Raw genomic sequence first — 24,201 nt, forward strand, 5'->3', positions numbered from 1 at the left:
CGGAAACTTTCAGGTAAATTTCCAGAATTTTCCCGGAACTTTTCCATGGGAAGTTAAGCCCTGGAATTTGGGGAATTTTGCTTAAATTTATTTTAAAAAGTTAGCTTATAACAGTGAACCTTTTTTGTGGGATACACATAAGGCAATTCTAGGTCTTGTGGCATATTTTGGTTAAACTATCCCCAATTCAATGGAATTGCAACCCTCTGCATGCACAGTGCATTCTTCCATCACATGTACAGCTGATTCTCAAGATCTTGCACACTAATGAGATGTTATTGAGCCCACACTACTTCACTGTCTGAGCCAAGGACTACATGCTTTCTGGTAAGTTTTGATTACAATACTGGGTGGGGTGAATATATTTTATATGATATGCATTATTTTTTTGTTAACTAGTGAATAGTAGCCTACAGCAAAGTGTGTTTAAATCATTCCTAACTTGTTAACAATTTCTGCTAGTTAGTTTTTGCTAACATGTGGGTTTTAGCTTGCTTGAGCCTGCTAACTGAGGAGTGTTACTTCACCTGTTTCCATACATTTGAAGTCAGAAGTTTACATACACTTAGGTTTGAGTCATTAAAACTAGTTTTTCAACCACTCCACACATTTTTTGTTCACAAACTATAGTTTTGGCAAGTCGGTTAGGACATCTACTTTGTGCATGACACAAGTAATTTTTCCAACAATTGTTTACAGACAGATTATTTCACTTATAATTCACTGTATTACAATTCCAGTGGGTCAGAAGTTTACATACATTAAGTTGACTGTGCCTTTAAACAGCTTGGGAAATTCCAGAAAATTATGTCATGGCTTTAGAAGCTCTGATTGACTCAAATTATGTCAATTAGCCTATTGGAGGTGTACCTGTGAATGTATTTCAAGGCCTACCTTCAAACTTAGTGCCTCTTTGCTTGACATCATGGGAAAATCAAAAGAAATCAGCCAAGACCACAGAAAAAAATTGTAGACCTCCACAAGTCTGGTTCATCCTTGGGAGCAATTTCCGAAACGCCTGAAGGTACCACGTTCATCTGTACAAACAATAGTTCGCAAGCATAAACCCTATGAGACCACGCAGCTGTCATACCGCTCAGGATGGAGATGCGTTCTGTCTCCTAGAGATGAACGTACTTTGGTGCGAAAAGTGAACAACAGCAAAGGACCTTGTGAAGATGCAGGAGGAAACAGGTACAAAAGTATCTATATCCACATAACCTGAAAGGCCACTCAGCAAGGAAGAAGCCACTGCTCCAAAACCGCCATAAAAAAGCCAGACTACGGTTTGCAACTGCAAACGGGGACAAAGATCGTACTTTTTGGAGAAATGTCCTCTGGTCTGATGAAACAAAAATATAACAACTGTTTGGCCATAATGACCATCGTTATGTTTGGAGGAAAAAGGGAGAGGTTTGCAAGCCGAAGAACACCATCCCAACCGTGAAGCACAGGGGTAGCAGCATCATGTTGTGGAGGTACTTTGCTGCAGGAGGGACATCACAAAATAGATGGCATCATGAGGTAGGAAAATGATGTGGATATATTGAAGCAACATCAAGACATCAGTCAGGAAGTTAAAGCTTGGGTCTTCCAGATGGTCTTCCAAAAATGGGTCTTCCAGATGGACAATGACCCCAAGCATACTTCCAAAGTTGTGGCAAAATGGCTTAAGGACAACAAAGTGAAGGTATTGGAGTGGCCATCACAAAGCCCTGACCTCATCCTATATAAAGTTTGTGGGCAGAAGTGAAAAGGCATGTGCATGCGAAGCGGCCTACAAACCTGACTCACTTACACCAGCTCTGTCAGGAGGAATGGGCCAAAATTCAGCCAACGTATTGTGGGAAGCTTGTGGAAGGCTACCCGAAACGTTTGACCCAAGTTAAACAATGTAATTGAGTGTATGTAAACTTCTGACCCACTGGGAATGTGATGAAAGAAATAAAAGCTCAAATAAATCATTCTCTACTATTATTCTGACATTTCACATTTTTAAAGTAAAGTGGTGATCCTAACTGACCTAAGACAGGGAATTTTTACTAGGATTAAATGTCAGGAACTTCCAACTTCAACTGTACATGTTTAATTTTCAGACATTTATCTTACAAAGGAGTTGTTTAATCTAACTGCTTAACTATTTATTTGTACATGCAATTTAATATATATATATTTCTTTCACATTTATTTCCTAACCTTTGCAGTAAAATGCCACGGGCACTATATGATGTATGGAGACATTTCACTGTAGCTAATGTAGAAGGAACAGCTGTGTACATTTCCCTCAGGGCTCACAACAAGCAACTGCTGACAAAAGTCCCTTTACTTCTAGTCGAGGTGAAAATTATGAATCAGACAACTCGATAGCAACAGCTCATGGTCCTGGAATCAGAAGTTTTTTTTGACTCAATGGAGGAATGTAGTCAGAAATGCTGATAAATGTCTTGCTCAAGCTGTGTATGAAAGTGGTTCACCTCTGATGCTCACAGGCGATGCGTATTGGAAGAGATTTCAGAATGTTCTTCGCCCAGCATACACCCCTCCAACCAGACATGCTTTATACACTAATTTGCTGGATGCAGAGTTCAAGTGAAGGTCAAGCAAATCAGAGAAGGCAATCATCTCTGATGGGTGGTCGAATGCTCGTAGGCAAGGAATAATTAACTACATCTCCACCCCTCAACCAGTATTCTACAAGAGCACAGACACAAGAGACAACAGACACACCGGTCGGTCTCCACATTGCAGATGAGCTGAACAACAGAAGTTATTTGCACTGGTGACAGACAATGCTGTAAACATGAAGGCTGCTTGGTCTAAAGTGGAGGAGTCCTACCCTCACATCACACCTATTTTGGCTGTGCTGCTCATGCATTGAATCTGCTCCTCAAGGACATTGTGGCACTGAAAACAATGGATACACTCTACAAGAAAGCCAAGGAAATGGTTAGGTATGTGAAGAGTCAACAAGTTATAGCAGCAATCTACCTCACCAAGCAAAGTGAGAAGAATAAGAGCACCACTTTGAAGCTGCCCAGCAACACCCGTTGGGGTGGTGTTGTCATCATGTTTGACAGTCTCCTGGAGGGGAAGGAGTCTCACCAAGAAATGGCCATATCACAGTCTGCCAATATGGACAGCCCCATCAAGAGGATCCTCCTGGATGATGTATTTTGGGAGAGAGTGGTAAGCAGCCTGAAACCTTTAGCAGTAGCCATTGCATGGATTGACGGAGACAATGCCATCCTGTCTGATGTTCAGAATCTGCTTGCAGATGTAAGAGAATAAATCCGTACTGCCCTGCCCACTTCACTGTTACTCCAAGCAGAGGAAACTGCAGTTCTGAAATGCATCAAAAAGCGTGAAGACTTCTGCCTGAAGCCCATACATGCCGCAGCGTACATGCTGGACCCAAAGTATGCTGGCAAGAGTATCCTGTCTGGTGCAGAGATCAACAAGGCCTATGGTCTCACCACCTTGGCCTGGATGAGGGAAAGGTTCTTGGCAGTCTGGCGACACACTTCCATGCAAGGGCTTTGGGATGGAGATGCAATATGGCAGTCGTCCCAACATATCTCGTCAGCCCCCTGGTGGAAGGGATTTTGTGGATCTGAGGCTTTTTCCCCCTCTTTCCCCCGTTGCCTCCATCATACTCTAAGCCGCCTCAGAGCGCAACTGGTCCTTGTTTGGGAACATACACACACCAAAGCATGCAACAGGCTGATCAATACAAGGGTTGAAAAACTGGTGGCCACAACGAGCCACACTCAACAAGGTTGGAAAATGACAGTGAAGATGAGGCCTCAGAGTCTGATGTTCAAGAGGTGGACATTGAGGAAGTCCAGGGAGAAGACATGGAAGCCTAAGAGGAAGACAACCAAAGCTTTAGTTTCTCAACTATCATTTTACAGATGATGACATTTTTTTGGGGAGATGCGATGGATCATTGGGGATCACCCAATATTCCTTTTCTTTTGTTGTTCAGTGAAATCATCCCATGTGAAGAGTCAACTCATTTAATTAAAGTTCAATTCATAACTAAATAGTTTTTTTTATTTCTATTGGAAGGATTTAATCATTTGCAATTATGTCTAGTTATGATAAGTTAAAAGGTTAATTCTTCAGTCTCCATATGATATGGCAAATATATCCAATGCAAAAAACATCTCCATTTAAATGGTATTAATTTAATTTGCATATATTTCTGTTAATTCCCACAGAATGTTTCCACCTCTGAATATTCCCCAAAATGTGCAACCCTAGTTGTGATATATATATATTTTTAAAGAGATTAACTGGATGGAAACATGGTTAGTGCCGTTATCCTCGCAAGGGGAAGGTGCTGAAAACAGGGGATCCAATAATATTTACTGCCAACTTTGAGATGTTTTTATTTATTACTTGTTAAACAAAATCTTTCACTAAGCAATTGTATAAGTATAAATCATATTTAAAAAAAATGTTGAGCATACAATATAACTCAGTATTCATATTATTTATTTCATACAGTATTTTTTGCTCATCTTTATCAAGGTATCCAATAATTTGGGACCCCACTGTAACATAGAAATGCTGTGAAAATCTGTCAAGACACGAACCATGAGAAAGGGTTAAACATTTAACGTATACTATACACGTAGATAAACGGCAGAAAAACCGGCAGAATATTATCAATGACATTTCAACAGCTGTTAATAGGTTGTCCACCGCAGGAAATCCTCACTGGTACTCTAGTTTATAGAAATACCCTTATACTGTCCATCATGCAATATGCATAACATGAAATTGCATGCATAACAAGCACGACTAATTATATAACTACTGCCATCGCTAAAAATATCTTAACAAGCATGCTACAATTAGCTTTGTCATCCTTCCCTTTTGAAACCAGAGAGATGATGCAATATAATCTTTAGATTATTAAGGAAGTTGTAATCTTTGGGTTGGCAGGGAAGACTCACCGTCTCAGCGTCCAGCAGCACCGTGGGGCACTGGGAGCGTGAGGTCATGACCTCTAGGGAGCTGAGGAACTGGTTCCCCATTCGCTGCAGCCTCTCTCCCAGAAAACGCACTGACGAGTGGGTGATGGCGCCAAACTTCCTCTGCATGCTCTATACACAATCCACAGAGCAAACACACACACGGCAAATACACTGAGTGTACAAAACATTAAGAACATCTTCCTAATATTGACTTGCACCCCATTTGCCCTCAATTCGTCGGGGTATGGACTCTACAAGGTGTCGAAAGCGTTCCACAGGGATGCTGGCCCATGTTGACTCCAATGCATTGGGTGGACCATTGTTGATACACACAGGAAACTGTTGAGCCTGAAAAACCCCGTTCAAAGGCACTTCAATCTTTTGTCTTGCCCATTCACCTTCTGGATGGCAGACATACACAATCCATGTCGACAATTGTCTCAAGGCTTAAAAATCTTTCTTTAACATTTCTCCTCCACTTCACCTACACTGATTGAAGTGGATTTAACAAGTGAAATCAATAAAGGATCGTAGCTTTCACCTGGTAAGACCGTCAAAAAAATATGTTCTTAATGTTATGTACACTCAGTGTATATACAGTACAAAACATAAATAAACACAGAAAACATACACTAAATATATCCCACTCCTCCTCCTCTCTCACCTTAAATAGTCGGGAGAACACATGGAAGGTGTACACAGCAGAGGACCCATCCGTGTCCGACAACATCTGGTTGACATGGACACGCCAGGCATCCTCCTCGTCCTCATAGGCAACAGGCTGGAAAGCTGCCAGGATGGCAGAGAGGAAGGGCGAGGGGGGAGGAGAGGCCTGGATCTCTGGGAAACCATCCTGATCACCCTCATCTTGACTGAAAACACACAGGATCAGTTTCAGTACTACTGACACACACACACAGGATTCACCTCATTCTGAATGCACAAGCGCACACACACACACCCTAGCTCTGACTACAACCAAAACATCACTCTCTCTATACATCGCTCTCATCCTCTCACTGCAGATGTTTTTGCTGCAGTGTTGTTTCAGCAGAGATCTACTGCAGAGCCAGATCAGACACATGGCGCTTTACCATCTTAACACACACAAACACAGATACTCACAGGCCTGTGGGACCAAACAGCCTGATGAAGCAGACAGAGTAGAAGTATCTGATACCTGCGCTGCCGAGCGCTGTGGAGGACACAGTCTTCGTCCTCATCCTCACCTTAACTAGCACCTCTCTCTCCCTCCCTCTCTCTGCAGCACGGTAACACTGCATCTCACTGCCAGCCTGCCTAGAACACTGCACTACCGTACCATCCCAAACACGACTACAGAGCAGAGCTCTGAGCCCAGAATCTGACACACACATACGCAGCAACACAGAGCAAGGCCCCAACCGCACCGAAGGAAGCTCAACATACAGCCTTCTACTGATTTAAGCTTTCTGCCTAGCACGCACATCATACGCACATCATGCACGCGCACACGCAGCAGAGCCCTTTTGTTTTCCGGGGGAGGATCATTTGGAGCACTGCCATTTCCTCTAGCGATCTATCATACTGCCTGGGTTTTGGAGAGAGGGAACATTAAATTTAAGCACGTGTGTGTACTGAATGAACAAGCAAGAAGTGTGTGCATGGCTTCTAAATCTCTAGTTGAATAGAGTTGATTTGTAGCTGTACTGTGAGTGTCCTCTAACCAGTTTGCCCACCTTGATGAGTGTGTATATAAAAAGGCAAAGAGAAGCCTGAGCTGGACCACCTTCAGAGAGATGCCCTCAGCTCCCACCCAGCCCAAATGGGAGTAGAGCCAGTGATGAGGTCACCCATTACAGCAGCTCCAACACCGACCGACACACACAGAGACTCCAACACAGCGTCTTTAGCACATACATACAATATTTGCTGTCACAGTACCCAGATCCACAACACACACAGGTTGGGAGCACCACAGGGTCAGCCACAGAGCAATACCCCGGAGCAGGTTAGGGGGTAAAGTGCCTTGCTTAAGGGCACATCAGCAGTAGGTGGCACCTGAGATATTTATGCCAGCATTACTCCAGTTGCTGGCTCACTCCCCACAGATTCCGTATGTCAATATGGTTGTCCACATGCATGAAGTAGTATGAACTGAAAACAGGTATGCAAATGTGACCAGAATTTCAATCTAGAGACTCAATCAATGTATACCTGCCAATACGTAATGGATCATTTATACACCTGAAGACATACAAACTGATATCTGACTAGAGGCCACAACCACTGCACCTTTGGCCACTGGTACAGGTCCTCTGATATTGGAGAGTAAAGTTAGCAGAGTAAAGCAGTCTTACCTGGACATATCAGAGAAGTCGGCCTCCTCCTCCTCACAGCGTTCATCCAGCTCCTTCAGCGCCAGCGTCACGTCCTCCTCACACACAGAGCCACAGGGGCTGTCTGGGATGGGGGGCAGCAGGGGCAGGGTCGTAGGGGAGTCCCTCTCCTCACAGAGGGACCCCGGCGGGGTGTCTATGGCCGGCAGGCGAGGGGGGGCTGGGTCCAGGTTGTCATGAGGGTCCTGAGAGTCTGTGAGGTCAAACAGCTCAGGGGGGTCCGGGGGCAGTGCGGGGGCACTGCTGCCAAACCCTGTGTCTGTGCTCACACTGCTGCTCAGCTCGTCTGCCGCCGTCATGCTGACCCCATCCTGCACAACACAGCCAGCAGGAGTTGTTCAGGAGCAAGTTAAAAATATAGTATAAACAGTGGTTCTCAAACCTCTCAGGGACACCCAGGTGTTTCACAATTTTGTTGTAGCCATGAATTAGCTCACCTGATTCACCTATTCAAGGCCTTGCTATATAGTTGACATCAGGTGTGCTAGCTCGGGAATAGATCAAATGCATGGAATGGCTGGTGCTCCCCGAGGAGAAGTTTGAGAACCACTGTACTAGAACACTACTCACACAAAATTACTCCTATTGAGACCTTACGGTTGCCACAGCAACAGCCCTTATAAGAATCTCCCTAAGAATATCTACTTAACCTTTATCTATGCCTGAAGTAGAAACATTACTGGCTCCCTCAATATATAACATTAAAGAATACACTATTATTCTTAACTATAGAAGAGGGAGTCTTGGTCAGCATAATTTAAAAGATGGATATTCACCTCACAGTTCATACTCTAAGTTTGTGTGTCTCTAGAGAAAGGCAAATCAATAAACAGAAGGGCCAATATCAATCTATGGAGCTGGCCTGCCATTAAGAGAGAGACCCTCAGGGTAATAACACACTGACGTGACCAGACGACAGGCTGAGAGAGCTAAAAGGCCTTCAGATAGATGAGATGTGTTGCACTCTGACGCAGTCCAAGCCATTTGGATGGATCAAACTACTGAATTATGGATCACAATGAATGACTAGAGTAGTTAAGAAAAAGACTACACGAGAAGGTTAACTTTGTGGAAAAAAAACATCATTTTGGTCAATATAAAGGTTTTGACTAGGTTTTGTTTAATCGTAAATTACAGTTGTAAGAAACGTAGCAGCCAGCTGCTAAGCACAGTAATACTGGAAACTGTCAAATGTTAAAAAAACAACTGTTGAACATAAATCCACATCAGTGACTGCTGTGCTGTGTGACAGGGCAGTTATCTGCATTAGCCCACGGTGTGAGTCATATTACAGGAAACAAGTCAACAATGTTCATGCGAGACACGTCCACAGAGGGGAGTACAGGGGGAGGAGTGGGGAGTACAGGGGGAGGAGTGCAGGAGTACAGGGGGAGGAGTGCAGGAGTACAGGGGGAGGAGTGCAGGAGTACAGGGGGAGGAGTGCAGGAGTACAGGGGGAGGAGTGCAGGAGTACAGGGGGAGGAGTGCAGGAGTACAGGGGGAGGAGTGCAGGAGTACAGGGGGAGGAGTGCAGGAGTACAGGGGGAGGAGTGCAGGAGTACAGGGGGAGGAGTGGGGAGTACAGGGGGAGGAGTGCAGGAGTACAGGGGGAGGAGTGCAGGAGTACAGGGGGAGGAGTGCAGGAGTACAGGGGGAGGAGTGCAGGAGTGCAGGAGTACAGGGGGAGGAGTGCAGGAGTACAGGGGGAGGAGTGCAGGAGTACAGGGGGAGGAGTGCAGGAGTACAGGGGGAGGAGTGCAGGAGTACAGGGGGAGGAGTGCAGGAGTACAGGGGGAGGAGTGCAGGAGTACAGGGAGAGGAGTGCAAGAGTACAGGGGGAGGAGTGCTGGAGTACAGGGGGAGGAGTGCAGGAGTACAGGGGGAGGAGTGCAGGAGTGGGGAGTACAGGGGGAGGAGTGGGGAGTATAGGGGGAGGAGTGGGGAGTACAGGGGGAGGAGTGGGGAGTACAGGGGGAGGAGTGGGGAGTACAGGAGTGGGGAGTACAGGGGGAGGAGTACATGGGGAATCTAGAACATCTAATTGAAATTGTCTTTCCTCTATTTAAGAGTCTAATGCATTAAGGAGAGTGTGGCAGGCTGCCAGTGCGTCCCGGTGGCTATATTACGGAACACTGTTAGGAGTGGGTGGACGTCTGGGCCGTTGTGGAGGGATGAGTAATAGTATTAATGGTTTTATCCGGGGCTCATTACACTAAGACCTGGGCCTGTGATGGGGAGATGTCCTTGGGCTGATATTGAGATAATAGGTGTAAGAAGGGACAGGAATGAGCTCATACGGAAGCTTCATTCACATTACTGGGGAAAAGACAGGGTGTTATTTCTCACAGAACGGCCCCCAATGAACATTCCCCGTCTCAGTTTCGTTCACACAATCACCAGGAGTAGGTCCTGTGTCACTGTGTATGAGACAATCACCAGGAGTAGGTCCTGTGTCACTGTGTATGAGACAATCACCAGGAGTAGGTCCTGTGTCACTGTGTATGAGACAATCACCAGGAGTAGGTCCTGTGTCACTGTGTATGAGACAATCACCAGGAGTAGGTCCTGTGTCACTGTGTATGAGACAATCACCAGGAGTAGGTCCTGTGTCACTGTGTATGAGACAATCACCAGGAGTAGGTCCTGTGTCACTGTGTATGAGACAATCACCAGGAGTAGGTCCTGTGTCACTGTGTATGAGACAATCACCAGGAGTAGGTCCTGTGTCACTGTGTATGAGACAATCAATTCAAAATCGGGTCTCCGGGGACAAACATGAGCAGCATAAACTATCAATACAAAACCTAGACAGAACTATACATTGTGTGGAAGACTTGTTGAGCAAGAGTGCATCCTCACCATGGTTACACAGGTTAGTAGTGGTAGATAATGGATAATAATGGAAGCTGTTAGTGACTGCATGTTAGTATGGTTTACCCGGTTAACTGTGCTCACTGGTTTAATCTAATGCATGTCTCTGTGTTGCTTCACAATGCTCTCTAATGGAGCGGACTTAACTAGCTCATACTCACACATGGGTCTGCCACGCAGAGTAGGACGCTGGTGCCCAGTGCTCAGTCATTTAACAGTGAGTTCAGTTGAGTGTTCAGGTTCCAAATTGAGAGGTGACGTTTCGCCTGGCCTGAGGTGAGCATCGACAATCTCTCCCCCAATCACACATTTAAGCCCCACAAACCAGCCAATCAGAGGAGCAAAAGCTAGCCCACCACAGCGCCCACACACCCAGAGCAGCACGACAAGTGGAGAGAAAGAGATGGAGGGAGATGTGAACAGAGAGAGTGCCCCCTACTGCACACCAGGTACAGCTCTCTCCCTACAGGAGACAGAGAGAGGAGGCTGCCGCCAACTCTGTGTGAAACATGAGCGAGACAGAGAGCGCTGCAGAGGTAAAACGAGGTTTAAAGAGGAGAATAAGGAGCCAGAAAGAGCCGGAGCACCACAATTTTGTTGTCCCGATTGGTCACACCTCAGGCAGCTGGATGGAGTCAGAGCAGTCCATCTCCAGTGCAGGGCTGTTCAGGTGGGGCAGCAGGGCCGTGGTCTCCTCTGACAGGGCACTGCTGGACGACTCCTGGGACTGCTGCAGAGAGTCCACATGATTGGACGTGGCATCGTCCATAGCAGAGTCACAGTTCATCTGAAGTGAGGGGAGGGAGAGAGAATAAAAAACATGGTTCAACTTCTCCATTTAGAACTACAGTATCTGTCAAGAGTGGACCAAAATGTCAAGGCAAAGGGTGGCTACTTTGAAGAATCTCAAATATATTTTGATTTGTTTAACACTTTTTTGGTTAATACATGATTCCATATGTGTTATTTCATAGTTTTGATGTCTTCACTATTATTCTACAATGTAAAAATAAATAAAAACCCTGGAATGAGTAGGTGTGTCCAAACTTTTGACCGATACGTAGATAGTGAATACAAATGAAACCCCCTAATTAAATATCTCCATGTTATCTGGTCCTCTGCATCTCCAGGATATCTGCTAGTGTGCTGTTTAGTTTTGTTTAGAATAAGACGTTCTAAAAACATGCTATATTCCAGACATTATTACAATATCTCTTTGTTATTTGATCATTCTGCCTGCAAATTACATGCTGCATGCTCATAGTAGCATTGTTTAAAAGTTAATACAGATATGTCTCTGAAGCTAAACATGTTCAAGTCTTTGGGTCACTAGAGGCATTCTCACTCGCACAGAGCACAATCAAGAGCAGAGGAGAGCATAGACAGCTCTAGAATAACAGCTTGGGAAGATTGGCTGACTAGCCATTTAGTGCAAAGCAAAGAGGAGTTCGAGAAAGGCAGCCAGAGGTTTGGGTTATTGGGATCATGCTCACAAAGGAACATGCTGTTAATTTGATGCCAGTTGTAACTTGACTAAATCCGTTTCACTGACATGTCACGCTATGGACTCCTTTCAGTTTAATCTTTATGTAGCTAATCTCCCAGTTATAGTGTATGTGAATGAGTTGTCCGACCTAAACATATCAGTTATAGTGTATGTGAATGAGTTGTCTGACCTAAACATATAATTTATAGTGTATGTGAATGAGTTGTCTGACCTAAACATATCATTTATAGTGTATGTGAATGAGTTGTCTGACCTAAACATATCAGTTATAGTGTATGTGAATGAGTTGTCTGACCTAAACATATCATTTATAGTGTATGTGAATGAGTTGTCTGACCTAAACATATCATTTATAGTGTATGTGAATGAGTTGTCTGACCTAAACATATCATTTATAGTGTATGTGAATGAGTTGTCTGACCTAAACATATCAGTTATAGTGTATGTGAATGAGTTGTCTGACCTAAACATATCATTTATAGTGTATGTGAATGAGTTGTCTGACCTAAACATATCAGTTATAGTGTATGTGAATGAGTTGTCTGACCTAAACATATAATTTATAGTGTATGTGAATGAGTTGTCTGACCTAAACATATCATTTATAGTGTATGTGAATGAGTTGTCTGACCTAAACATATCATTTATAGTGTATGTGAATGAGTTGTCTGACCTAAACATATCATTTATAGTGTATGTGAATGAGTTGTCTGACCTAAACATATCATTTATAGTGTATGTGAATGAGTTGTCTGACCTAAACATATCAGTTATAGTGTATGTGAATGAGTTGTCTGACCTAAACATATCATTTATAGTGTATGTGAATGAGTTGTCTGACCTAAACATATCATTTATAGTGTATGTGAATGAGTTGTCTGACCTAAACATATCATTTATAGTGTATGTGAATGAGTTGTCTGACCTAAACATATCAGTTATAGTGTATGTGAATGAGTTGTCTGACCTAAACATATCATTTATAGTGTATGTGAATGAGTTGTCTGACCTAAACATATCAGTTATAGTGTATGTGAATGAGTTGTCTGACCTAAACATATCAGTTATAGTGTATGTGAATGAGTTGTCTGACCTAAACATATCATTTATAGTGTATGTGAATGAGTTGTCCGACCTAAACATATCAGTTATAGTGTATGTGAATGAGTTGTCTGACCTAAACATATCATTTATAGTGTATGTGAATGAGTTGTCCGACCTAAACATATCTGTTATAGTGTATGTGAATGAGTTGTCTGACCTAAACATATCATTTATAGTGTATGTGAATGAGTTGTCCGACCTAAACATATCTGTTATAGTGTATGTGAATGAGTTGTCCGACCTAAACATATCTGTTATAGTGTATGTGAATGAGTTGTCTGACCTAAACACATCAGAAACCTGAACTGGACTGATTTTCAGTAGTAAAGTTTGGGTCTGTACTTTACTTACCTAAAAAACAATCTTATGGGGGAAGGGGTACTGGTATGTGGGTAAGGAATAAAATTAGGGTAGCAGGTCTAGGATTGGGGGTGAAGGGGGGCAGGGAGTGAAATAGTGACCGTTAACAGCGGAAGCAAGTGTCTAGCCCCTGCCCATACCAGGCACAGTAGTAGCTCTGCAGTAGCGCTGCTCAGTGAGCGGGCGGACACACACGCACAATGCCAGTGGGCTGTGTGAGGAGCATGGGGCGGGCGGGGGACAGGGCCACCCTTGTGTTGGGTGAGACTTACTAGGCCAGAGCGGGTGAGAATCTGGCTAGCGCTCAGTACCTCCTCCTCAGACGACTCGTCCGTGTCCTCCTGGTTGGTGAGGTTGAGGCTGGGCGTGCTCCCGGTGTACTGGCACTCCTGCAGGGACGGCGTGTCCCCGTCTCCCTCCCCCTTGTCCATGCTGTCCAGGGAGCGCCGACGCACGCCCCAGTTGAAGTTGTCCATGCTCTCCCCCTGTAGGACACCCAAGGAAACAGCAGTCAGATACCAGTAGAACTAACTGAAGTTTGAGATAGCTGAGAAAATGTGGATGAATCACAACAGCACAAGACCAAACACAAGGAAACAACCATGTATGCCACTAACACATGACATCTGCAGTAATGGGAAGTGGAGGAGATGACACCTATTCTTTCAGGCTTCTTGACCTAATCACTTCACGCGCACACTATATTGATCATGAACCCAAAAAAGTATTTGTGGCATGCTTCATTGGCTGTCTGTTTCTAGACTGACAAAACAGGTGCTTCTACAGGGTGACAACAATCACATGACTGACAGAGGGACACCAGGGCACTTAGGATGGCAGCTTTAAAAAGCTCTTTCTGGCCCAAACGTACCTGGAACTCCTTGTGGCGGGAAAAGAGGAAAGGTAACAAGTGGGTTAGAAAGACTAGTAGGGACAGTTACAGGACAACATGGAAGAAAAGTCATACCAAGACCAGTACAAACACACAGATGTTAAGACACAAGCTCAGACGTACTTCAGCACACACACTGAATGAAAACATTTGGCACCAATCAACAACATGATCTGAAATGATGGTGTAATAGCAGAGAGACAATTGTAAATGATCCTATACAAGACATTAAAAAGTGTGTGTATACAGATGGCTGCTCCTACTGTAGAGTGAATCACCCCTCACCTCAGCATCCTCCAGCTCCACATCCAGGAAATCAAAGTCCTTGAAGACTCCAAACTGCTGCTCACTTCCTGCATCTTCTCCCTGCATATCCTCCTCCCTCACCACCTCCTCCACCGTGGGGATCAGACTGGTCTGCTGGTCACCTGAGTCCAGGTCCTCGTTGGACGAAAACACCACCTAAAACACACACAGAGAAAGATATAACAGTTATGATAAATGGGTTCAATAAACACATGGAGGGATGGCTGGGATATATTCTGTTGAAGTAGATCACTAATCACTAGTCATGCTCGCTCACAGTTTGACATGCCAAGTGTCTTACAGAAGGATTCTTGGGAATGCCAGACTCGGGACCACACAGAGAAAGAACGTTCATGAGCTTCTCTCTGGTTCTCCTCTGAAATAAGACGACACAATTAAATATTAACAAACAAATAAAGACATTTAAACATATCAAACCTCATTGTAACATATCCATTGGCTGTAAGTACCTGAGAGAGTTGAGGCCTCTTCCAGCTGACAGGCACCAGGCCATTGGAGTTGGATCCAGAAGAGGTGGAGGATGTGCTCCGGGTCACAGCAATGACCTGCGGCTTCCCATTCCGCCCTGCAGCTGTGCGCTGGTCCCCGTACTTATGCCCTATGATGGGCGTCTGGGGGTTAAAGGTTACACCAGTTAATCTAGATTGTACAGATGTGATAATTTTGTTTAAAAAGGTAGGGCTAAAGGTAAAAGGTGACTGAAAGAAAAATGGAAAGAGTGAAAAATAGAAGATTAAAAAAAGAAATCGGAGAAGGACGAAAAGATGACAAGAGGACAGAAGTCGGGACAGAGGTTTTAAAAATTGTATTCAACATGTATTTTACCATGTTAGTTTCGTTGAAATAAAAACATTTTACAAGGGAGACCTAAACTAGCAGCACATAAAGTTTCATACAAAGACATGTTACAACATAAAACAAAGCACTAGAGTTTATAAACACATTGAGCAGGCAAGACTTCACCTCTGAGATGTCAAAGTGGAAGTCCAGCGTCTTGCCGGGCAGCTCTTTAGATAAGTTGCTGAAGATGCGAGTGAAGGCGATCTCTGGGGATCCAGAGGACTCGGAGCTGTAGGAGCGCTGCACCTCGTCTGGCACCACCAGGCTGGCCGACCGAGACACCACCAGCTTCAGGATGTTCTGGGCCTCTTTCCAGTACGGGCTCTGGGGAACACACAGGATCCAAACACAGAGGTGTCGTTGGTTCAATTGTCAATAAGACAGGATTTCATGCTTTTAGAAAGGGGTAAAAGCACACCTCCGTTCTAGGGAAGGTTAAATCAAATTTTATTGGTCACATAGACATATTTAGCAGATGTTATTGCGGGTGTAGTGAAATGCTTGTGTGTTACGGATACAGGTATCCTGTGTGTTTATTTCTTTTCTCTCCTTCTCCCCTCACAGGTGGAAATAATCATTCCCCAATCAGTCACTAATCAGAAGACACCTGCTCCTGTTTCCATTACCCTATCACAATCCCTTTCCCTTGGTTTAAAACCCTGTCAGTTGTTTTCTCATGAGCTCAATCTCTGTCATGCAATCTCTCTGTAGATCTCTCGTTTGGTTTAGCAACTACATGTCACTTTGTCCGTTATGCTGTGAGTATTGGTTTGTTATGGTGTTTGACTGTTTGTTTGATGGTTGGAAAGGGGGTACCTAGACAAATCGCCCATGGGCATACACTACCCGTAGGAATACTTTGTCTAAGAACACTAGTTAGAACTGGGCGGACCACACACTGTATTTTTGGTTAGTTAGCTAGCTGTTGTTGAAGCAGGTAGACTAGCTTAGGGGTGTTTTTGAATACTTATTATTTCTATCCTTGTGTCCAGCTCAGCCCCTTTTCCCGCTCACCCTTTACCGAGTGTTTGACGGTAGATTTTAAGTTGTCTGTGGTTATTTGTTCTCGCTGTTACTTTTTCACTGTTATAATTTGCATAAGTTATGTTGCCATCCCCCCTAGACTGTAGATTCAAAGGGATTCGTAACATTGTGTTTATAGCTCTAACAGTGCAGTAATATCTAACAATACATACACATGTAAAAGAATGGAATTAAGAAATATATAAATATTAGATAATGCCACTCCGACATTGCTCTGACTAAAATACATAAGAGATGAGTAAAGCATTTTGTAAACATTATTAAAGTGGCCAGTGATTCCAAGTCTACGTATATAGAGCAGCAGCCTCTAGGGTGCAGGGTTACGTAACCGAGTGGAAGCCAGCTAGTGATGGCTATTTTAACAGTCTGATGGCCTTGAGTTGGGAAGCTGTTTTTCAATTTCTCGGTCCCAGCTTTGATGCACCTGTACTGACCACGCCTTCTGGATGATAGCGGGGTAAACAGGTCGTGGCTCAGGTGGTTGATGTCCTTTTTTGGCCTTCCTGTGACATCGGGGGCTGTAGGTGTCCTGGAGGGCAGGTAGTTTACCCCTGGGCAGACCCCACCACCCTCTGGAGAGCCCTGCGGTTTTGGGCAGTGCAGTTGCCATACCAGGCGGTGATACAGCCCAACAGGATGCTCTCTATTGTGCATCTGTAAAAGTTTGAGGGTTTTAGGCGACAAGCCAAATTTCGCGCTGTTGCGCCTTCTTCAGCACACTGTCTGTGTGGATGGACCATTTCAGATCATCAGTGATGTGTACGCCGAGGAACTTGAAGCTTTCCACTGCGGTCCCGTCGATGTGGATAGAGGCGTGCTCCGTGCTCCTTGTTTCCTGAAGTCCACGATCAGCTCCTTGTTGATGTTGAGTGAGAGGTTATTTCCTGGCGCCACTCTCCCAGGGACCTCAGCCTACAGGGAGGTGGTGTCTCGTCATTGTTGGTGATCTGGCCTACGACTGTTGCATCGTTTGCATACTTGATGATTGAGTGGGAGGCGTGCGTGGCCACGCAGTCATGGGTGAACAGGGCGTACAGGAGGGGGCTGAGCATGCACCCTTGTGGGGGCTCTGTGTTGAGGATCAGCGTGGAGGTGTTTCCTACCTTAAGAAATGTATTGTCTTTCACCTTAAACTATCTGATTCTAAGCCTATCCACAGATGTGAAGGAACACATTGTCTAGTCAGTGACACATGATACTGTATTGGATCCTACTCGGACAAGGCGGCCATCCCTTACAAGCAACCTTGAAAAAACTGAAAAGTCTTTATTCAAACACACACTAAAGAAATAATCTACTTGTACAAAAGTACCCACTGCGGTGGAAGTTGGTAAGTGGAGAATTTTCCTGAGGCTGGGTGGGGAAGGGTAGGAGTGGTAGTTAGGCTAGCTGCGACTGAAGAGCCCAGTGGTCAGAGCTCGTAAAAGGCTACATTATTAACTGGCTGGCTGGCTGCATCCAAATGGTCTTAGATCCATGACCTGCTTTAATATACTATTCTTCAAGTGCTCTGTAGAGGGAGTCATTCTGGCTTTCTCACACACACCAAAGGCTCCATCTGCTGAAATGAATGAGCAACGTGACAGCCATACTGTGTCAGACAGCTTTATTTCTGTATCAGCCAATTCCCATTTATTATTTTCTCTCTCAATCCTCTTAGAGATGAGAGGCCGTCAGTGCTGAGCTGAATTGTAAAAAGAGAAACCAGGTCTCACCTGGACATATTTGCTGATGATCTTCATGATCTCCAGGTTGAACTGTTTAATGGGCGCAGCAGACAGGTCAATGTGACTCAGCAGGCTATAGATGATCTGTAGCAGGGACTGCTGCATGCTGGGTAGGCCCTTCTCCAGCAACTGAGGGTGAGAGGGGAAGGTTTAGTAATAGGCTCTCAACTGCCATCATGGGTTGGATGTTGGACATCTGCTTATCAGTAATTAACACTGCTGACCTGTCATAATAACAAAAACAAGCTACTGTAAATTAACCAGAGGCCGTGGACTGACTATGCAAATAAGTTGGCAGCTTTGATTCTCCTCATTACTTCTATGAAGGCTGGTGTTGCGAGTGCTTACCTCAGCCAGGTATGTGACCAGATTGAAGGTGATCTCAGCAAAGGCGTCGTGTAGGTAACGACACACCACGTTGATCCAGTTGGCGCAGTCTCTGGAGTAGCTGTGTGTGCTGTACAGGCTCATCATGTGGGCCAGGTTAGACAGGGTGGCTGACTTCTCCTCGGCACACACCTTGGCTATCTTATCAGCCGTCTCCTTGCAGAACGGAGTGGGGCTGTCAAAGTGCTGGATGAGGTGAGGCAGCAGGCACAGGATGTTTAGAGGAAAACCTACAAGGAGATGGCAACAGACGACATCAGGATCTCGATCTCCTGAGCTAACACAGGAAGAGAAACAGGTCTAGACCCATAAGCAAGCCCCAGCAAGTCCTAGGGAGGATTAGGATTTACCAAGCATGAAGCCAGGAACTTGTGCTAGATAAAAAGCAATAAGGTCAATACCTGCTCTCTTACCTGCCACCTGGGAGGGGTCGACCAGTGTGTGGCGGGAGACGCTGATGAGCTTGTTGAGCAGGTGGATGGTGAGCTCCTGGGTGGAGGCTGAGGTGAAGCCCTTGAGGAAGAGCTGCAGTAGACCAGGGAAGCTGTACCATTTCAGCTTGGCCTGCACTGTTTCCAGCCTCTCTCTGCTGTCTGCGTTCTCCAGGGGCAGCTGGCCCAGTAGCTTGTTGAGCAGCCGCAGGGCCAGCATGTACTCAAACTCATAGTCCGACTCCAGGAGGGAGGCCGCTATCCAGAACACCGTGGCCATCAGGTTGGTGGGGTCCACAGGAGGGATGGCCTCCCCCCCAGGACCCCCTCCTCCACCCTCCCGCAATGATGACAAGCTCTGCGTTCGGGCTAGGTTGCCATGGCTGCCACCCAGCCGATCTGCGATATCTAGGGTGTTGCTGCGGCGACGGTCGCCCTTGCGTTCGCCCATGAGGCTGGCACGGAGGGAGTTGCTGCGGGCGTGGCTGTGGGGGTAGTGACCGTGGTGGAACAGACCCCCACTACTCAGGTTCAGCTGGCCCGTGCTCTTCCTATTGGCTGCAAACTTAGCCCCTAGCAGGTGCTCGTGGGCAGAAGCCCTGCAGGATAAGAAATTACAATCTGAGTTATTTCACTAGTACTGGGTTTTAGACAGTCTCAAAGATGTGTGTGTTGAGAAAGTGTGAATGCACGATTGTGTTGACTCAGAGAAAGCGTAGAAGACGAGCATGGATATCAGATATTGAATTGGTCAGTGCTTACTTTGCCAAGGCAGTGAGGAGGTCATAATTCTTTACGGTGTCAGCGAGAGTGTCAATCCCTGACTCCAGAGTCAGCAGCAGCTCGATAACAAAGCCCTGAGACAGAGGAGCTGAGGTCAACCACCCAGACAGATGGACCCCTGATACTGCAGTACCCAGTGGCTGCTGCTTCGTAACAGATCTGCTGATCCACACTGATCCCAGGTCAGAGTGGCTGACCCCTCTGGAGCATAGTGTCTGTTCAAACTGCGACACTCTGATCTGAGATCAGAAGTTAGTGATAACAGTAATAGAGCAGATAACCTCCTTTAAATATGTCCTTTGGGCTGTCGTGATACAGGTGGGGGTGTAGCTCACCTGTGCCTCCTCTCCAGGGTCGCCCACTGTCTCTACAAGACGTGAGAGGACATCAGAGAGCGTGGCGGCTGTGAGGGGTTGTTTGAGAGCCCTGAAGATCTGGAAGGAGCGCCCTGCATAGTGACGAGACGAGCACGACAGAGCAGTCTGCAGCGCTACCTCACTCAGCAACTGCTCCAGCTGGAAACCTGATTAACAAACACACAGATATATTTAATATCAAAATTCAGAGATGTTACAGACACATAAGAATAGAGATATTTCATGCTAATCAACAATGGTGAATAGAAATATATTTTAGTGGAGTGCTAACAAATGTGGACAGGACAGTCAGTTGTTGAAAGACCGTACAGTAGAAGGAGATAAGGAACAGCATTAAAAACACACTGACCTGACTGGGACTGTTTGAAGACTGTCACTACATGTCTGAGGAACACACACAGCTGGTCAGCACTCTTTATGTTGGGGTTCTTGGGTGACACGTCCTCATGGTTCCACAGGGGCCCCCGCTTCCTGCAGGACAAGACAGAATCAGGACAGGAAACTAGGGAAGTCAGACCTATCATCATCCAACTCTGATATTCTCATCCCAAAATGTAAAAAAAAAATTGTATTGGCACACGCAAACACATGCAATTGAGAAATACCCCATCCTTTCAGACATGGCTGCAAGCGTGAGACCAGATACATGGATTAGACGAAGTTAGTCATGAGGGTACATCACATGAGACAAATAACTGATATATACAGCTATGACACAGACTTCCACATACAGTAAAAACAGAATACATCCATTTCTAAGTGCATGCAGGCTCGGATACTCACCTGGAGGTGACAAACTCGATGAGGGCCTTGACCTTCTCATCCTGCTCGGCGATGACGTCCACCTCGTTAATTAGGGTGGGGGTGAGGTGAGGCAGGGGGGTTCCTCCTGTACCCAAGCTGATGCTGGACGACGTGGAGCTGGAGCTCAGGCCTGAGTCGGTCATAGGAGACGGCTGATAGTCTGGCACAACGTCACACATTCCTGCATGAGTAACACACACACAAGCGCATGAGAACAGCGATTCATGGCTGGCGAATCACTATAAACTTGAAATAAACTATGAGATTTCACATAGTGATCTGTAAAGACAGGAGAGCAAATGAGGACATGGATCTCTGCTGCCCCCTCCTGATCTTATTGGGCAATACAGAATTAGGCAAAGGGATATTTCTGCTCTTTAGTTAAGCTACTCAGATCGTTACTGACCTGTGAGGTTGAAGTCGTGGGGCGGTGGCTTCACCGTCAGCACCTTGGGGTCGTTGTACTCTCGGTTGCGCAGTAGCACAGAGGCCAGGGATTGAACGCTGCTGTTAGTTCCCTGGACGACCAGCAGGTGAAGCAGTAGGCGTTTGCAGTGCTCGTAGACCTCAGGGTGCTGGTGGTCAAACCCTGGTAGGAAAAACAAAGGACTGATATGAAAAATCTATTCCATAAACATTAACACTGGCAAATGAAGAGTTTGTTTTGCCTGCAAATTAAGTGTCTAAGGACAAGTATACATCACTCAAGTTGAAATCAGCCAGCTGTATAGAGGTGAGAGGTTAGTTACCTATGAAGATGGAGTGCAGCAGGAGGTGAAGGTAGGCGCTCCACTCCACTTTGACCCCATGGTCCACTATGAGGTCAGTCAGTAGGATGACAGCTATGTTACACCTGAGATACACCACACGAGAGTCAGCTGGGTCAGGGAAGAGGTCATACAGACAGGTCAAGTGGAGGGGGGTAGGGGTTACCTGTGAATGGGTACTCCAGGGGTGTTGGTCTCTGGCAGGTAGTCCACCAGAGGGGACCAGCAGCCCCCTGTCGGAGGAAAGGGGAGGGGCTCGGGACGGTTGTGGTCCATCACCTTCAGACGCCAGTTAGCATACAGCGGCATGGAGTCACCTGGAGAAAACAGGGGATTATCACACCTGTGGCAACATGGATGTGTGTAAGTATAAAGCAGAAAGTAGAGTAGTATGGCTGGGTGGAGGGTCTCTTACCCTTCTCCTCCTCATAGGATCCTCCAGAGCTGCTGCTGTAGCGAGACTCCAGGCGGTGGTGCTGACGGTTCAGGTTGCTGTTCAGACCACTGTAGATGTCCAGATGGGTGGAACTGCAGACAACAGAGAGAGACAGCTGTAGTCTCACAGGTCGGTCGGTCTGTATCTGTGTGTGATCTCATACCTGTCGTCCATGTTGGGGTCTTTGTTCTTGCTGCTGTCATGGTGAGCGTCGGGTCCTGGCACCATGGTGTTACTGCTGGAGGTGGTTCCTGTGGACAGAGATGGGGAAAGGCATCTAGGAACTATGGCAACAAGGTTTAGGAGGAACATGACAATGTTATGACATCATACATACAATCCACAAGTCCATGAGGAAGTAGATGGGGGAATAAGTACCCTAGAAACATCAAGCATCTGTGTTTTGTATCACAGGACAGTAGGCTATAAAATAGAGGAGGTACATGTACAGAAGACAGTGGACAGTGTGATATATACCTGCTGAGGTGACGGAGGGGATCTTGTAGCTGGAGGTGATGCGGTAGTAGGGAGGGTTGTCCATGTGAGTGACAGCAGAGCTCACTGGGTCTGTCAGGTCCAGCTCACACATCAGCTCCTCCAGCAGCTGCATAGTCTTATCCCTGCCCAGGTACACCACCACCCGCTTCACCTGAGGGAACACACACACATTTTTACAAACATTTCAGATGACTGAATAATTGTGAGGTGTGTGAGGGAGAAAGGATAGTGTGTGTAAACTGGACTTACATAGGGCAGGAAGCTGGGCTCACTGTTGACCCCTGACATGCTGATGAGGAAGTGCAGGATGATCTTCAGGTTCTTTGGCCAGCTGTCTGCCAGAGTGGTCCACACGTTTTCCATCTCTGACCACGCAAACTCATCCCCGTACTGCATACACAAGAGCAATACAGTTCAAACTATCATTTATCAGCAGCAGAGTAAATTTTGTGTGTGTGGTAGGTTGCGGTCGTACCTTGGCAGTCATGAACATGAGGTTGTTGAGCACCATGGTGGTGGCGTGCGGGGAGCCCCAGCCCTCCCCTCGGAGCCAACGGCGGCTGTTGACCATCATATCACGCTCGTGGGCGTCCTCCTCATCCTCACAGATGGGGGTCTCCTCATGTCGCCGTGGCGATGGCTTGAAGTCCACCAGCTCCACGTTGTTCATCCAGGGCAGGAGGTAGTGCAGCATCACCTGGCGACCACCAGGGTGTGCTGTCTGGATACGCTGGCTCACCTCTGGGGTAGAAAACAGCACAGTCACCACATCAATAACAGTCAAATCTGTACTAAATGCCAAAGATATGGCTACAGACCAGAATCTCAAATGACAGACCATTCCCCTTATAGAGGACTACTTGAACCAGGATGGCATTTAAGATTAGCCTAATGAGACAGATGACTATGTGAAAGTGTGTGATGTGTAACAATGCAGACCTGAGAAGATGGGCAGGGTGAGCTCTGGGTATGTCCTGGCCAGCTCCTCAGACAGCTGGTAGTAGGAGACAGAGTAGAGGTGTGGCAGCGGGGAGGGAGGGCTCAGGATCCCATCTGTTCTCTGGATCTCCAGTTTATGAGCGTAACGGAAGAGCTTGGGCTCCAAGATCTGGGGAACAACCACAGAGAAAAATCGCATTAAGTACATACTGGACTAAAACCAGCTGACACAGAGCAGTAAATAAACATGGTGTCCAGGAATGTGTCACACGAACCTGCAGCAGCTGCATGGCCACCTCATAGATATCTCTGGATGAATCAGCCGCCTTGAACAGGATCAGATTCAGCAGCACCACAGTGTCAAACTGGTAATCCCTGTAGACCATACGATAATCAATCACATTAGAAGATTATGGATTACAGCATTTCAGTTAATACACAGAAAAACAAACACGCACTATAAAATCGGATAAATTAATCTGGACGTGCCTGTTGTGAAAGACGTTGGCGATGGCCCTGAAGCAGCCGGCAGCCACGCGCCGTGAGCCAGTGTAACAGCGGTCCACAGCCCAGAACATCAGGTTACTCTGGTCTGGGTTCAGCTCCAACAGCAGCATCACCGCCTCACAGCCCAACTGGTGCACCTGCAGGGGGAGACCAAGACACCATCAGGGACCATCAGCACAAGCCCTCAATATACACTGCACTCAGTCAGGCACCTCAACAGTCAAGCCATTTCCTTTCTTT

The 24,201-nt window shown here is 46.1% G+C and overlaps 1 protein-coding gene across 6 annotated transcripts in view; it reads right to left on the minus strand.

The window, feature by feature from the left end:
• Nucleotides 1-24,201, minus strand: part of LOC139541295 (protein furry homolog-like) — an 82,618-nt gene that overhangs the window by 9,692 nt on the left and 48,725 nt on the right. For 4 of the 6 annotated variants that reach the window (XM_071345794.1, XM_071345797.1, XM_071345795.1 and 1 more), the window contains 27 exons: nucleotides 23,944-24,098; nucleotides 23,730-23,829; nucleotides 23,455-23,623; nucleotides 22,991-23,256; nucleotides 22,765-22,905; nucleotides 22,495-22,666; nucleotides 22,181-22,268; nucleotides 21,997-22,109; nucleotides 21,748-21,898; nucleotides 21,564-21,667; nucleotides 21,221-21,403; nucleotides 20,794-20,995; nucleotides 20,360-20,481; nucleotides 19,969-20,156; nucleotides 19,613-19,707; nucleotides 18,833-19,449; nucleotides 18,381-18,649; nucleotides 18,021-18,161; nucleotides 15,385-15,585; nucleotides 14,871-15,032; nucleotides 14,702-14,776; nucleotides 14,380-14,556; nucleotides 13,475-13,687; nucleotides 10,848-11,018; nucleotides 7,322-7,671; nucleotides 5,647-5,854; nucleotides 4,962-5,111 (listed from right to left, as the gene is read on the minus strand). In XM_071345794.1, coding sequence (XP_071201895.1) covers nucleotides 4,962-5,111; nucleotides 5,647-5,854; nucleotides 7,322-7,671; nucleotides 10,848-11,018; nucleotides 13,475-13,687; nucleotides 14,380-14,556; nucleotides 14,702-14,776; nucleotides 14,871-15,032; nucleotides 15,385-15,585; nucleotides 18,021-18,161; nucleotides 18,381-18,649; nucleotides 18,833-19,449; nucleotides 19,613-19,707; nucleotides 19,969-20,156; nucleotides 20,360-20,481; nucleotides 20,794-20,995; nucleotides 21,221-21,403; nucleotides 21,564-21,667; nucleotides 21,748-21,898; nucleotides 21,997-22,109; nucleotides 22,181-22,268; nucleotides 22,495-22,666; nucleotides 22,765-22,905; nucleotides 22,991-23,256; nucleotides 23,455-23,623; nucleotides 23,730-23,829; nucleotides 23,944-24,098 — 4,983 coding nt within the window. Of the gene's footprint in view, nucleotides 1-4,961; nucleotides 5,112-5,646; nucleotides 5,855-7,321; nucleotides 7,672-10,847; nucleotides 11,019-13,474; nucleotides 13,688-14,379; nucleotides 14,557-14,677; nucleotides 14,777-14,870; nucleotides 15,033-15,384; nucleotides 15,586-18,020; nucleotides 18,162-18,380; nucleotides 18,650-18,820; nucleotides 19,450-19,612; nucleotides 19,708-19,968; nucleotides 20,157-20,359; nucleotides 20,482-20,793; nucleotides 20,996-21,220; nucleotides 21,404-21,563; nucleotides 21,668-21,747; nucleotides 21,899-21,996; nucleotides 22,110-22,180; nucleotides 22,269-22,494; nucleotides 22,667-22,764; nucleotides 22,906-22,990; nucleotides 23,257-23,454; nucleotides 23,624-23,729; nucleotides 23,830-23,943; nucleotides 24,099-24,201 lie in introns of all 6 variants that reach the window. The other 2 variants (XM_071345793.1, XM_071345792.1) reach the window with 2 other exon arrangements.

This window comes from Salvelinus alpinus, chromosome 16, assembly GCF_045679555.1.
Source record: "Salvelinus alpinus chromosome 16, SLU_Salpinus.1, whole genome shotgun sequence".
Taxonomy (NCBI): Eukaryota; Metazoa; Chordata; class Actinopteri; order Salmoniformes; family Salmonidae; genus Salvelinus; species Salvelinus alpinus.